Source organism: Spermophilus citellus, assembly GCF_964194105.1.
Source record: "Spermophilus citellus genome assembly, chromosome: 2".
NCBI lineage: Eukaryota > Metazoa > Chordata > Mammalia > Rodentia > Sciuridae > Spermophilus > Spermophilus citellus.
The window spans coordinates 71,998,387-72,015,399 of NC_138183.1; the positions used below are offsets into that span (position 1 = coordinate 71,998,387).

General features: G+C 34.5%; 1 protein-coding gene across 1 annotated transcript in view; it reads right to left on the reverse strand.

The window, feature by feature from the left end:
• PTAR1 (protein prenyltransferase alpha subunit repeat containing 1) overlaps positions 1-17,013 on the reverse strand; it is a 50,258-nt gene that overhangs the window by 12,463 nt on the left and 20,782 nt on the right. The window contains exons 3-5 of the mRNA XM_081278501.1: positions 16,663-16,729; positions 6,862-6,966; positions 4,906-5,119 (exon numbers count right to left, since the gene is read on the reverse strand). Of these exons, the coding sequence (XP_081134627.1) occupies positions 4,906-5,119; positions 6,862-6,966; positions 16,663-16,729 (386 nt within the window). The remainder of the gene's footprint in view (positions 1-4,905; positions 5,120-6,861; positions 6,967-16,662; positions 16,730-17,013) is intronic.

The following is a 17,013-nucleotide window of genomic DNA, read 5'->3' on the forward strand; positions in this document are numbered from 1 at the left end:
CCTCTCGCCATGCACAAAAGTCAACTCAAAGTGGATAAATGAGCTAGATATCAAATCAGAGACTGTCCGTCTGATAGAAGAAAAAGTTGGCTCCGATCTACAGATTGTGGGGACGGGCTCAAAATTCCTTAATAGGACACCCATAGCACAAGAGTTATTAACAAGAATCAACAAATGGGACTTTCTTATACTGAAAAGTTTTTTTCTCAGCAAGAGAAACAATAAGAGAGGTAAATAGGGAGCCTACATCCTGGGAACAAATTTTTACTCCTCACACTTCAGATAGAGCCCTAATATCCAGAGTATACAAAGAACTCAAAAAATTAGACAATAAGAAAACAAACAACCCAATCAACAAATGGGCCAAGGACCTGAACAGACACTTCTCAGAGGAGGACATACAATCAATCAACAAGTACATGAAAAAATGCTCACCATCTCTAGCAGTCAAGGAAATGCAAATCAAAACCACCCTAAGATACCACCTCACCCCAGTAAGATTGGCAGCCATGATGAAGTCAAACAACAACGAGTGCTGGCAAGGATGTGGGGAAAAGGGTACTCTTGTACACTGCTGGTGGGACTGCAAACGGGTGCGGCCAATTTGGAAAGCAGTATGGAGACTCCTGGGAAAGCTGGGAATGGAACCACCATTTGACCCAGCTATTGCCCTTCTCGGACTATTTCCTGAAAACCTTAAAAGAGCACACTACAGGGATACTGCCCCATCGATGTTCATAGCAGCACAATTCACAATTGCTAGACTGTGGAATCAACCCAGATGCCCTTCAATAGATGAATGGATAAAAAAAATGTGGCATTTATACACCATGGAGTATTACGCAGCACTAAAAAATGACAAAATCCCGGAATTTGCAGGGAAATGGATGGCACTAGAGCAGATTATGCTTAGTGAAGCTAGCCAATCCCTAAAAAACAAATACCAAATGTCTTCTTTGATATAATGAGAGCAACTAAGAACAGCACAGGGAGGAAGAGCAGGAAGAAAAGATTAACATTAAACAGAGACATGAGGCGGGAGGGAAAGGGAGAAAAAAAGGGAAATCACATGGAAATGGAGGGAGACCCTCATTGTTATACAAAATTACATATTAAGAGGTTATGAGGGGAATGGGATAACAAACATGGAGGGAAATGAATTACAGTAGATGGGGTAGAGAGAGAAGATGGGAGGGGAGGGGAGGGGGGATAGTAGAGGATAGGAAAGGTAGCAGAATACAACAGTCACTAATATGGCAGTATGTAAAAATGTGATGTGTAACCGATGTGATTCTGCAATCTGTATTTGGGGTAAAAATTGGAGTTCATAACCCACTTGATTCTAATGTATGAAATATGATTTGTCAAGAGCTTTGTAATGTTGTGAACATCCAATAAAAAAAAAAAGTATACAATATATGGGTTTTAACCTTACGTTTTTGCATATGTAAAATTCCATGTTTAATGTGAGGAAATAACACAGGAATTGTACCATTTTACATTCCTACTAGCAACAAAAAAGGCCTCTAATTTCTCTATATCTTCATAAACATTAGTTATTATCTGTTTTTCTTTCAGCCATTTTAGTTGGTTTGAAACAGTATCTCACTCACTGTGGCTTTGATTTGCATTCCCCTGATGGTTAATGAAGCTGAAGGCTTTTCATGTCCTTACTGACCATCTGTATATCTTTTTTTTTTTTTGGTACCAGTCTTACTTAACTACTAGTCACATCCCCAGCCCCCTTTTTATGTTTTATTTTGAGACAGGGTCACACTAAGTCCTTTGAGATAGGGCTTCACTAAGTTTCTGAGTTTAGTCTTGAACTTGCAGTTCTCCTGCTTCAGCCTCCCAAATTGCTGGGATTACAGGTATGTGTCACCATGGCCAGTTGTATATCTTTTCTGAAGAAACTACTCCATGTGTTTTTTCAGGTGACATACTACATCAGCATTAAAAAATCGGTTAGTAGTTCTGTTTGACAACAAGTTTCCCTCCTACTCTCCCCTCAAAAATAAGATTTTAAAACTTACTAAAATACATGTTCATTTAAACACAGACATCATAGAGAAATATAAAAAAACCCTATTAGCCATTCTTTATTCTGTGATCTTTTTGACTAAAAAAATTAATATATCCTTATTATAAAATTAAGAAAAATATCCATGAATTATATATGTACATATAAATATCTGCGGAGCATTAACTATATACCAGGCAATGTTCCAAACACTTACAAGTGTTTATTATCTCATTCAATGCTTAATAGACTAAAATTATATGAAGTGCCCCACATATTTAGCTTATGACCTTAACCTACTGTGAATATCTATCTTTAAATAATTATCTAAGTACTGTGTTTAGGAGCAATGAAATATTCTAATCTGTGATAAACTGTAATGTACCTAGTCCCTCAATTTTGGAGAATTAATCTTTCAAGTTTTTAACCATTATAAATGCTACTTTTATATATCAGACCCTCATATTTAATATAATGGCCAATGTTTATTGGGCTCTTAGTAAGAGCCACTTCATGTGAATCTGTCCATTCAATGTGTATCAGTGGATGAGACAGGAAAAGGAAGCCAAAAATTAAAAGAGAGGCTAACTTCCTCAAGGTTACAGAGCAAACTGGAGGTAAAGTCAGGATGCAAATTAGCCTGCATGAACACAGAATGTAACCTTTTATCATTACACAATACCACATCCCTATTATTTCTTTATGATGAATTCCTGGAAGCAGGACTGTTTAAAATAACAATTTTTACAATGTTTATTTTCATACTCATGTCATACAGGATACTAGCACTTTAAAAAGTCATTTTCAATTTTCTAACTAAAAAAATGCCAGTTTATTTTCATGTATTTTTAAGTTGCTCTAGATTACTAATACTTTTGATATTGCTTCCTCTAGTAGACAAAGCATAGCAGAACATGTTATCCTAGCTGGGTCCAATGGCTTGTAACAACAGAAAAGGGATTTTGAAAACTCAGCACTCTTTCCTGAAAACAATGAGAACAAAAGATGCTGCAGTGGTGGCAGTGACAGGAAGAACAGCAGGCTCCCACACCTCCCAAGGTAGGTCAAGGAAGGCTGACAACATGTGAGCCTATGAGTAAATCCAGGCAGCTCAGCCAGAGTCCACTAATAAGCTGTCATCTTTAACATATGATGGTCTCAAGTAACAAAAGTTATACCTTGGTCCCTTATTCCTGATTTTATGAAATGCTACTTGAAAAAGTCTACAACATGGCGGGCGGGAGTGTTTCCAAAGACCTCTCAGCTCACCTGGAGTCTGCCTTCCTTTGGACCCACAAACCTCCGCTCTATCCTCCACTCCTACTCTCCCCATTATCAAACTGTGGAGTTGAGATAAACAGCTCTAAAGTACTTCATAACACTGACAACACATCAGATAACTTGTATGCATGCTTCCAGCCTCAGCTGTTTCCAAAGACCTAGACGAAGAGCCATTTCTCTGTTCTTCATGTATCCTGAGATTCCCCCAGCCTCTTCAAGTACATGCTGCTTTGTAAGTGTTGATTTGCTTCCTGAACCAGTTTCAATTTTTTGATAGCAAGTTCTTGTCTTTACTATCACAACCAGTACACAGGAGAGTGGCTGGGAATGATGGGGGGGTTGGCACTTTTTCATGAATACATTACACTGAATTGATCAAGCAAACTGACAGCCAATTTTACCTAAATTTTTTATTCATGGGAGAGCAGATAAAAAAACTAAAACTTAGTAAACCTCTCTGAGATGCCCAGTACTTTCCACAAATTAATTCAGGCAATAATTCTCAAAATAACCCAGAGGCAGAGAGTAGACTCCTCATTTCAAAGTAAAGACATTAAAGCCTCACTTTCCTATATATAGCTGGTAAGGGCAAAATTTGGACTCAAAATTTGATGGAGTCTAAGTTTTAATCTTTTTTCTACTCCAGCAGGTGGACTCCACTCCTGAAACTCATAGCCATATAAACTGAAAGGAAAAGGGATTCTCTTCTAAAATTGTTAGCTTAAAATCTCCTAAAAGTAAAAAATCTCTTATTTGTTCTGGAAGAATCTCTGGCTAGGAAATAAAATAGGGAATGAGAACATGCAAAGGGAGATGTAGGAAGAAGGAGATAAGTACTCGAGATTCTTATGGCATTAAAATGCCATAAGAAAAAAAAGGGGGGGGGGGGGGGGGGAATTGAGATGCTGTAGTATATAAAAAGGAACACAAGCGATACCTGGATTTCAGTGATGAATAATATATGGTACAACTGTGGCTAACTCTAAACTATTAAAATTCTTTGGAAACCTCCATCTCCTTATTTTAAAACTGAAATTAGGTTATGAGAGGTTCCAACTTCACACTGCATCCAAATAATTCTCTGAATCTGTGGATTCAACCTCATTCTGATTTTTAGGCCTGGAATAGAACCTAGGAAACTTCAGATAATTTACAGGCTCTGTCAAATGTGGGAACACCTGGGTGGTATCTTCTGTACCTCCTCTTCTTCCCCAACTTCCAGGAGAGGATATTGGGAAAAGATAGCTAGTTGATTCAGCACAGTGAGCATATAACTAGAGACTACCAAAAAATAGTTCCAAATTCTAAAAGGCTTAATAATATTTTCTTGTTTCAGGAAAAAGTGAGTGCTCAACCTTCCCTGAATGGTTTAGCCTCCTTTTGTCTACCAATGCACTAGCCTTACTGGTGCCCCAGAACCACACTAGTGGATAATGAAAACACTTCCATAATTGCCAGGTGTTCTCTAGGGGTATCAGCAGTCATGATCTGTTCATGCTACTGAACCATTACTTCCTATGCTCCTTTAGAGCTTTAAATTCTTTTGACGAAAATTTAAAGGGCAGGCTGATAGTCTGCCCACTGGGACTGAATAATAGCCCTACCTTGACATCTAGCTTGGCCAAGTGTTGTAACACCCAGATGCGATGAGACCAGGCATTATAATTGCTTGGATATCTCCCTGCTGCTTCACCACAGACTTCCATCTCTTCTTGTATTAGTCGCTGTGTCCTCTCTGAAGGGATTGTTTCCAAACTTCCTTTGGTCACAAAGGAAGGCAAGGAAGTTTCCTGAATTAGCTGTTGTAGCACCCATCGCCTGTTAAGGAAGCATTTGGGAAAAACGAGGAAAGAACATAAACCAGAGAGGAAAAAAGACAGTATTCTTTGTTCAGTGTTCTCTGCATTTATTTATTAATGCAAAATAGTCCTATCTATAAGCCTAATTTTGAGAGAAGTAAGAAGGGCTTGCTGTTTTGAAGACAATTAAATTTAGGAGTATGACTAAAACAGGACAAACAGGAAAGGAAATACTTTCTAAAACTTTAAAATCTGTCAAAAAAAGAGTATCATCAGTTTTGAATGACAACTCCCAAACTCCATTTGGCCAAGAAATGTAAAAGGAACTAGTCTGTGTATTTATGTGTAGTGGTGATGGTTATGGAGTATTAATTAATGGCTGGTAAACATTAGTAGCAGAGTCATGGTTCACATCTTCAATTACATGTGCATGCCTCACCCCTATGTATATTTGTGTGCAAATGAGAAGCTGCACTTGGAAAGCTTTCATTATGCAAAATTTCTATATTGCAGCATAAAATCTAGAAAGAATACAATATAATTTAAACCATCAGAAGATGTTTTAAAATGTCTTTATCTATAGATTTTTCCCTTTGTCTATTTAAGATCTGTACTAGCACACATTTAAACCAAAAGCTGTAAAAAGCATTTCTAACTACTTAATGCTTTTGGTTGTACAAACATTTTCCTCTTATGAAAGCATTCTTTTAGACTAAAAATTTCTGACCCAGAGGTACAGAAAATTGAATAAGAAAACTCAATTCATCGTGTTTAAATAATAGGTTTTGTTTAACAAAATTATTACTTCATTAAAAAACTAAAGACACCCAATAATTGATGAATGCATTTTTAATATTTTCCTTGCCCTGACCCCATCCCTTTTTAAGCCCCTACACAATGCCATGACTCTCTAAGGCCTATTCCAATTTCTAGTAAATAAGAAAATACAACTGTGGTTTGAGAGGAGCTGCCTTGAAATGCTAGCCAAAGGAACAATTATACCTAAATTCCTTATACTGAAATAAATAAAAATGCCCACAATTAAAAATAAGTGGCTTAGTGAGAATAGACTACAGAGTAACTTCTCCATTATCACCAGGGAGCAAACCTTTTTCATTCAATTGTAGTCAAATAAAAGCAGTTATAAATAAGACAAATAAGCTTCTGGTTGGCCTGATTTTGAGGGTCCTTACTTCCATCTTACTACCTCAGGTCTTTAAAATTACTCTTTGCATTAGCGATTCTAGTAATTATAGCTCAGCCTATGCACCCTTTGTCTTAGCTGCCTTTAGCTTCCTTTATAAGTTAATTTGAATAACCATAACAATCACCACCAACTTCTTTACCAGGAATGCAACCTAACACATTCAAATGCAAGATGCTCATTGTAGTTGAATATCTAAATGCAGTCTTCACATTACCACAGTTAGCAGTAGCTAATGTTTACTAAGTATTTAATACATGATAGGCACTTTGGTAGTGTTACATGTGTAGTGTTCCCATTTACATTGAACTATTAACCCTATGACATGAGTGTAATAATTACTGTCATTTAGCAATGTGAAAACTGAGAATTGAAGAGGTTAAATCATTTCTTACAAGCATTTGAGTAGCCAGTGATAGCCCTAGATTGGAAATGTAGGTAACATGACTTTAGAATTCATGCTTTGAATCAACACACAACCCTGCTTCACAATGCTGTTTCTTCCTCCAGTCATTGTTAATTCTAAACAAGAATACTATGCTGTAAATTAATCACACCTGTGAATCCACGTTTCTGGACTCTTTGGAAACTTAGTTAAGGCCAGTTTTCCTAGATGTAAGTCCTTAATTGGATTTAAAGTGCCAGAGAGGATCAGCTCTTTCCTGTAAAAGAAAAATTAAAAAACAAAACAAAACATTACTTTATTCTTCTATTCAAACATTCTGAATGACTTTTAATATAACCTCATTGTGAAGTGAATTTCTAAGAATTGGAGAGAAAGAAAATACTCCAAACCACTGTGGCATATAAAACTGTCATAAATATGTCATACATAGTTGTCAAGAATGTATTCTCATAATCTCAAAATAACTAATAAGCAGAAAAAGAAGTTCTTAAAATAAACAACAGAACTTTAGTTAAGTATTTGGGGTAGTAAAGGTGTTTTCTAGCCTATCTCATTTCTAAAAGTTACATGACCTGAGAGCAGTATCTCTAAGGCAGATCCAACAGTGTTCAAGAAGTGCTCTAGCTTCTTAAATAGAACTTGATATGGTCTAGTTCATTATCAAAAAATAAATAATCCCCCAAACAACAATGAAAGAATATACATATTAAAAAAACCCAAACACAACATGATTGAAATGTAAGGAAAAAAAAATCTGTTGAATCATTATCCTAATAAATAGAATTATTTTTATTTTTGAATAGTTCCTTCTTTCCTGCATGCAAATATATTTTATATCTTGCTCTCACCACATCTTAAGAATTCTCCTACAGTTCCATATAATTTTTGTAATGAACACTGTGAATGATCATAATTTTCATTCAGTAGCTGTGATGTAATTTAATGTTCTTTCTCCCACTGTTACATTTTAGGTTGCTTCTAACTTTTTGCTATTCTAAAAGAATTGTGGGGAAAAACCAAAAACCCTTGTGCTTGTAACTTATTTCTTTTGTACTATTATTTGGGATAAGTTTCCAAAAGAGGTATTACCAGGTGAAATAGCTGCATGGCCCCTGATATATTGGGCCACTCTTTCTTGAATATAAACAGAAGTAATAGATATATAAGGTTTTGTTGTTTTAAAGATGGTCAAGCCCAACCAAAGCTTCTGTGCAATTATAAAGAACATCACAAAAGTATTTGGTACATATTTTTCACTAAATAAAATTTAACATTTACTTTCTTGAATAAGTTTTGCATAATAGATCCTGGTATTTTTTATTATACTTCCCAATTAATTCTCAATATATCTATTATTTTATAATAAAATCAAATCATTTGCTCTTACTTATTAATTCTAAAATGTCCTTCTTGGGGTAGAGCTGATTATTAATTTATTTTAGAGAAGTTTCTATTCAACAAAACCAGAGTCAGTCTCTTATATTGGATTAGATGGATTTGGTTCCTAAATACCACAAAAAATTCTTTTTAGTAGCAATAAACTATTTCTAAATTTTTATTTGATAAGGAAAATAACTTCCTTTTTAATGAAAACACTAATTAGTGACAATGAATACTTGTATTTTATAATTGTTTTAAGGTTAGTAATTTTATAATTTGAAGCAACACCCAGAAGGTTTATAGTCATTTTAATAAATGGATTTATGGACTATTTTCTTTTCAATGGACAGGAAACCTATTTATCATTAAAAAGAAATGTAATGCAAGTCAATTGCTTTTATAGTCTTAGATGTTTTCTGTTCTGAGATCAGTAATATTTTTTTGTATACAATAAATAGGAATATTTATGAAGAAAAAGGAGGTAAAAGATTGCTCTACGTAATTTTAACTACTTTGTGGAGCAGTGCTTTTCAACGTGGTTCCAACATCAGTCCTCATCTGGAACTTAGGATAAATGCAAATGTTCAGGCCTCACCTGGACACACTGAATGAGAAACAGTGGGCAAGTAATCTGTGTTTTAATAGCCCTTCAGATGAGAAATATTAAAGTTCAAATCCACTATTATAGAGAATTTATTTTTTAACCTTAATTTCCATTTACTAAATTCAAGACTTGCCCTTATTTGCAACTGCTTTTCTTTATTCCCAGATATAAGAGATATAATAAATTTTTTCTTCAGAAAAGAGGGAGTCACCTCTTTACTTACTAACTAACTAACTAACTAAATAACTAACTCTTCACTAAATTTCTTTAATTATGGACAATGAATTTCTTTTGAACAATGAATTAGCATTTGGGGAAGATAATATAGTCTGAAACAACTTAATAAACATTCCTAGAGGCAGGACTGAACACTTTAAGTGTTGATTACTGTTGTAAACAAATTTTTAAAAGACACCTTAAAAAGAAGTATACTAAGTGGTTACATTATGGCAATTGCATATCCTATAGATATAATTAAAAAACAATAATTGCTCTAATAAATTTGAGAGTCAAGTAAGAATATGGCTGGAGATAAAATTTCCATTCATTCATGGATTCAAAAAGTACTCTAACTCAAACAAGTTAAGATATTAATATGATAAGCTCTGGAAAACTACTAGATAGCTTTAAAAAAAAAAGGCTGTTGTGATGATAGTCACTGATATAAATAATGTTAAAATTCCCAAATGAGACACTGCTTACAGAGGAGGAATGAAGCTAGGATCATCAAATAATCATGGAGAGAACTAACTCGAAGGGGAAAAGGCACTGGTATTTTTTGGAGATTAGAGAACAGAGTCAGTGAAGAAAGTACCATAATTTAGGTATAATCTTTGTGGAAAGAAATTATGAGGGCTGCCTTCTAAAAAGGGGTGAGAAGGAAAAAGAATGAGGGACTTATTATAAAAGGAATGAGATTTTCCACAAAGCAGACTTTTCAAAAAATAACTTAATCTTTGCTGTATATTTCGTTCAACAACTGAAGAATATATGGGAAAAAAAAACAAACCTCATCACTTTCCTTTCAAGTCCTCCTGTTCATCATTATGAAAATCAGCTAGTTCTCTATAGTTAAACAGGCCCACAGGAACCTTCAGAGGTTACTAAAGTAAGCAGCATGCTTCCCTTCTCTAAGAGATAACTATACTTTTTATACTTCCACAAAGTTTATTTTACTTTTTAGGTTTTTCTAATTTTTATCTCAAACTGTATCTTGATTATGATTTCCACTGGTTAGTTCAGCAATTGGCACATAATAAATATTGACTAAATAAATGCCATCTTTTTTCCCTCAATCTCAGTTACTCTGTCTGAAGCAACAAAAATAATAACAGCCATCCTTGTAAAAATTATCATCTACAGAACATTTCCTGAATCAGGTACTATTTTAAGTGATTTACATGTTACCTAATTACTACCACAACAATCTTATAGTAAGTATTTGTTGAGTTACATGAAATTGCTAGTATTCAACTTTTCTAAAAAAATAAACTTTTTTATTTTATAACTTCCAGATTTTTACAGAAAGTTATAAGGATAATACAGAGAATTCCTATACACTTTGCACCCAGTTTTCCTCAACAGCATCTTATATTACTGTGGTTCACTTATCAAAACTGATGATTCATAAAGATATATTATTAGTGGAAGTCCACACTTCACTCAGAATTCCTTAGTTTTTACCAAATTCCTTTTTCTGTTTCAAAGTCCCATCCATGATTCCACATATTTAGTTGTTATGTCTTCTTAGGCTCTTCAAATTTACATTGTTTTTAATGGCCTTGATAGTTTTGAAAGTATTGGTCAGGTATTGTATATACTGTATTTCTCATGATTAGATTAGTGTTATGGGTTTGGCAGTGGAGGACCACACAGCTAAAGGGTCATTCTCATGTATGCATAGTAGGGACACATAGTATCAAGATGCTATTGATGCTGATTTGGATTACTGGGCTGAGGTAATATATGTCAGATTTCTTTAGTACTTTTAGGAAGGAAGTCACTATGATTTTTTATTCAGTGCACACTGCACAATTAAGGTGTCTGGAATTAAGCTCCAAATCCTTGAGGGAACCATCCAGATAAATAAGATAAATTAACAAGATATTTGTCCCCTACTTATTAATTGATTCATTTATATCAGTATGGACTTATGGATATGGGGGTCTAAACCATTACTATACTACAATAATCCCCTTTATCTGCAACTTAAAGTCATCCAGAATCAATTGTAGTTTTGAAAATTTTAAATGGAAAATTCCAGAAATAATTCACAAATTCTAAAGTGCATGTATTCTGAGTAGCAGGATGAAATTTCGTCTGTATGGCTCAGGATGTCAATCATCCCTTTATCCATGCCCATTAGTCACTTGGTGGAAAAAAGCATACTCTCCTTGGCTTCAGGCATGTGCTGGGGGGTCTTGGCACATACCTCCCCAGGATAAGGGGGTGGATATGTATTTACTTTGTTGCTCAAATAATTTCAGTGCCTTATTGAAAACTCTTTCAACAGGTTTTATATTCCTTTAGCATACCCTTACCATGCTGATTTTTTGAACACATTTCTTCCTTTATAAGATGCTTTAGGCTCATCTTGTATACTTCCTACCTTGATCCTAGAATCAGCCATATATCCAAGAAAACCAATTCCTTCTCTTAGAGAATGGTGTTAGAAATGAACACTAGGATGTTGAGATTCAACTGCTTTTAAATGTACAAATCCAATTTCATAAACCAGAAACTCTGCATCTAATAGAAGAAAAAGTAGGCCCTAATCTTCATCATGTGGGGCTAGGCCCCAACTTTCTTAATAAGATGCCTATAGCACAAGAGTTTAAACCAAGAATCAACAAATGGAATGGATTCAAACTAAAAAGTTTTTTCTCAGCAAAAGAAATAATCTGTGAAGTGAACAGGGAGCCTACATCTTGGGAACAAATTTTTACCCCTCACACATCAGATAGAGCTCTAATCTCTAGGGTATATAAGGAGCTCAACAAGATAAGCACCAAAAAACAAAATCCAATCAACAAATGGACCAAGGACCTGAACAGACACTTCTCAGAAAGGATAAACAATCAATCAACAAATATACGGAAAAATGCTCATCATATCTAGCAATCAGAGAAATGCAAATTAAAACTATGCTAAGATACCATCTCACCCCAGTAAGAGTGGCAGCCATTATGAAGACAAACAACAACTAGTGTTGGCAAGGATGCAGGGAAAAAGGTACACTCATACACTGCTGGTGAGACTACAAATTAGTGCAGCCAATTTGGAAAGCAGTCTGGAGATTCCTTGGAAAGCTGGGAATGGAACCACCATTTGACCCAGCTATTCCTCTTCTCGGACTATACCCAAAGGACCTAAAAACAGCATACTACAGGGACACAGCCACATCAATGTTTATAGCAGCACAATTCACAATAGCTAAACTGTGGAGCCAACCTAGATGTCCTTCAGTGGATGAATGGATAAAAAAATTGTGGCATTTATACACAATGAAATATTACTCAGCACTAAAAAACAATAAGATCATGGCATTTGCAGGGAAATGGATGGCATTAGAGCAGATTATGCTAAGTGAAGTTAGCCAATCCCAAAAAAACAAATGCCGAAATGTTTTCTCTGATATAAGGGGGCTGACTCAAAGTGGGATAGGGAGGGAGAGCATGGGAGGAAAATTACCTCTAGATAGAGAATAGGGGTGGAAGGGAAAGAGAGGGAGAAGGGGAATAGCTAGGATGGTGGAAGGAGAGGGTCATCATTATACAAAATTCATGTATGAAGATGTGAATTTGGTGTTAACATACCTTATATACAGAGATATGATGAATGGTGGTATAAAAGTGTATTAAGAATTGTATGCAAAAAAAAAAAGAGAGCTCATAATGCCATAATTTGGTGTGAAAATACTTTATATACAGAGTTACAAAAAAATTGTGCTGTGAATGAAAAATTATGAAGGTAATGCACTCTACTATTGTCATGTATGTAAGAAATAAATAAAAAAAGAAAGAAAAAAACCCAATTTCATATGGTTTAATCTAATATTATCTCAATTTTACAGATGAGGAAACTGAGACTTAGAGAGGTTCAGTAACTCATTCAAGGTTTCCTAGCTCCAAGTGTCAAAACCAAACAAAATCTTCAAATTATAGTTACCAATTTAAATCAATATTCTGAATGAAGAACTTGAATCCCTGGAGCCTTGTGTTGGCTCTTCTAGTTGCTTAAAGATGTTTTGCTTTAACTAATGAAAAAAATTGGATATTATTATGAAATCAACCTCTTTCATCAAGTAATCCACAAATGTTGAAAAGAGAAAAAATAGCTTTTTATAACTAGCATAATTTTAAAAATTAATTAATTTATTATACTGGGAATTGAATTCAGGGGTGCTCTACCAATGAGCTACATCCCTAGCCCCATCCCATTTATTTATTTATTTTTTTAATAAAATGTTGAGACAGGATCTCTCCAAGTTGCAGAGGCTAGCTTCCAACTTGTGATCTTCCTGCCTTAGCCTCTCGAATAGATGGGGTTACAAGAATGTGCCACAAAGCCCAGCATATGCATCACTCACTACAAGAGCTAGCTCAAAAACTTGTTCATGCCCCTATTTTCCCCCTAAGACCATAGCACTTACAAACTGAACTAGAGGAGTATTATCTTTTACTAGTTTGTAAAATACAGTAAAAAATGACCCAATGTCTCCCAAAAAAGAAATATACAAACAAGTAAACAAAGTGCAGAGTATTTGATTTGTAATAGAGACCTTACATGTTAGACCAGTTTATTTCCAAAGCTGGTTGATTTCTACTCAGAATGTAAAATTTACCCATAATTCTATGTCTTTAAATATCAGTCAGTTATACTAATAAATAAAATTTACTAGAACACATACCTGCAATTGACTTTTAAAAATCAAGATTCCCTTTCTACTCATCCAGGAGACAATGGCCCTTCATAAGACCAATCACATGTAATGAAAAAAAAAAAAAAAACAAGTTTCAAAAGAAACATGAAAATTTAAAATCTTTTAGTTCACAGATAAGAAAATAAAACTCTTGAGAAATTTAAAGTTTTGCCTTAAGCTGACTGATAACTGATGAAACAGAACTAAATTCTCTAAGAGTAGGTTCTTTCTCCTACACTGCACTGCCTTAAAAATATACAATAAATAATGTGTATGTGCACATATATGTGTGTGTATATATATATATGTATGTGTGTATACACATATATACAGATCTGTATATATGTTATGCTAGTTAATTTTTTGCTGAGATTTTCAGTTCTTCTCAAACGATGAGGAATATCACAACATGAATAAAAATGTAATACTCCCCTCTCCCTATTATCTTCATGTCTTTTTCACTTAACATGACTTATTTTCAGTTCCCAGCTTTCAAATCGCATATATATTATGTGCCAGGCACTAGAGAAATATAAGGGGAAAAGAAATAAGACATGGCCCCCTCATATGAGAAAGTTCTCTACTGTAAGGCCACAGTACCTTCCTAAAAGTCGTCTTTGCTGATTCTTCCTCATCTTGAAATGCTAAAACAGTACTATCCAATAGAAATACAATGAGTCACAAAAGTAAGCATATGTAAGATTTTAAATTGTCTAAATTATATTAGAAATAAATACAAATGTATTTCACTTAATTCAGTATATCCAAAATTTTACAATTTCAAGGAGTTATCAATATAAAAATCATTGATATATTTCACTTTGGGGTTACTTGGCCACTTGTGGCCAATGGCTACTGTACTGGAGTATGCAACTGTTAAAATACTATAGTGTCCCAGGGCTCAATCTTTGGACTGCTTATTTTTACTATCTATACCCACTCCAAAAAAAGATCCCAACAGTTTCATGGCTTTCAAACCATCTATATGTTATCAATCCCCACATTTATATCTGGCCCAGAACACCTCCCTGAACTGCAGATAATATAGAAATACATGGACACAAACCTAACATGTCCTAAACTGAAACTACTAACTGCCAACTAGCACTTACCCCTACCCCTACCTCCCAAATATACTCCTCTTCCACACGTTTCCATTTTGGTAAACTCAGAGCAAAAAACAGAGTAAGACTTGCCTCCCTTCTTCCTATTTTCTAAAGCTTAAAATTTCACTACTTCTTACCATTTCTATTGAGCTGTTCTTCAACATCTCTCACCTTAATTATTGGAAGCACTCCCTAACTTCCCAACCACTCCCTACACTCCTTATAGTCTAATTACCACACAGGAAACAAGAGATTTTTTAAAATTCATTTTTCACTTCTCAATTTTTTGATATTGTATATATATTATATATGTACTTTTTTTTTCTTTTTTAGTTGTTGTTGGACCTTTTTTTACTGTGCAGTGCTGAGAATCGAACCCAGTGCCTCACACATGCTAGACAAGTACTCTACCACTGAGCCACAACCCCAACCCCAACCCCAACCCCGGGAATCAGAGTTTTAAAACCTAAGTTAATGTCCCTCCTTAGCTTGAAAACCTTGAATGACTTTGTTTTATCCAAAGTCAAAGTCCTTACAACAGTTAAACCTTGTGAGAGCTGGCCTGTTTCTCTGAGCACATCTCTTACACTAACATTCATTCATGATCCTCTAGCTACACTGGCTTCCTTGCTGTCCCAGAACAACCAGCAACACTGGCAGGCAATACTGATGGCTTTTCCACTTGCTGTTCTTTCTCTTTGGAAGGCTTTTCACCCAAGAAATCAAAGGATTGCTCAAATGACACGGATTTAAAACTGTAATGCCACTCCTCCTGTTCTGTGTTTGGCCTTCCCTACATTCTTTTCCTACTTTTTCTCCACAGGAATTATCACCAAGTGATCTGCTATATATTTCACTTATAAATGCCCTTATTGCTTTTCTTCCCCCTTTAAAATAAACATTCCACAAGAATAGGAATTTTTGTTTGTTTTATTCATGGTTCTATCCTCAGGACCTAACACCTAGTATATAAGTTAATTGATAAATATTTGATGAATGAACAAATGTTGTCAAGTATTGTTTGAAACATGACATAATATATAAAGTCACAGGACAACCCCAAGCATATAGTAGCCTCTCAATAAACATTAATCTATTCCTTTACCACTGCAATGCTTTTCACAAGAGAATCAGATTTTTAAAATTATAAAAAAAGTAAAGTCTTACATCTTATTCTATACTTTAAATAGCTAATTATTAATTATTCAAAGGACAGTGTGAAAAGACATATAATAGAACTTATCTTCTTAAAAGTCCATTGCACACATGAAATTCAGTAGCAACTCAAAATGTGATTGCTTAAAATACATAAAATTAAAGTATGACTTAAGCCATCTTTAAAGATAGAGAATTATAATCTCTGGCTCTTTTCTATGGGAAAATATGAAATATATCTTGATCTGAATTGTGATATTTCTATCAAATATTTTGGGTTTGAAAGCTGCAATAATCAGAATCAAAGAATGTAATATATAAATAAAATGTGACACCCAACTACTGAGTATCAGAGATTTTTGAATGTTATGCCCCTCAATATTAGTGATAAAACTGAGACTAAAAGTTCTTGGCTTTGAATCCCCATCCTATGCCCTTTCTACTGTACTGCAGAGCTTCTCACACACCTTATAATCCAATCAATTATGCCAGTTGCCTATGACCCCTAGAAAGGAAGAAAAGTAAAAGTATACATCAAACAAAACTCAACATGGCCATTTATATTTTACTCAAAAGTTTACTGAACACAGAAATGCAAAAAGGAGCATGGTTTATGTGTTAGAATTGCTATGAAGATATTATGAAGAAGGGGTTGAAGAAATAAATTTAGGATGTCCTGGACATATGGTTTACACTTTATTTTTCAAACAGCTAACAACTCACAGAGCTTCTAAGACTTAAGAAATCTAGACAAATTTTATCTTATCACTGATGAAAACTACATACCTTACATTCCATGCCGTGGTAAAGTCTGGGTTTAAAAGCAGCAGGGTACATGTGACATCTATTAATTCTAAAATAAAAAGAAGTAATTTTAAAAACAAATAGTCTTGACCTTTAAATCTTGGTTTCTTTATCTTAAGGTTCTCTCCTTTTCTGTCATATAACAGCATATATCTCAGGTCGTATTAATTTTAAAGACAGATACCTGGCTCTAAACTGAAGATTATCCAAGACTTTCTTCCACTTAGGTCTACCTTTTCTAAAACTCAGACCTTGAAACAATTTTACAATATGCCAATAAATAACTAACCACTTCATTCTTTCAGTAGTTTTGGCACTAATATTTACCAAGGA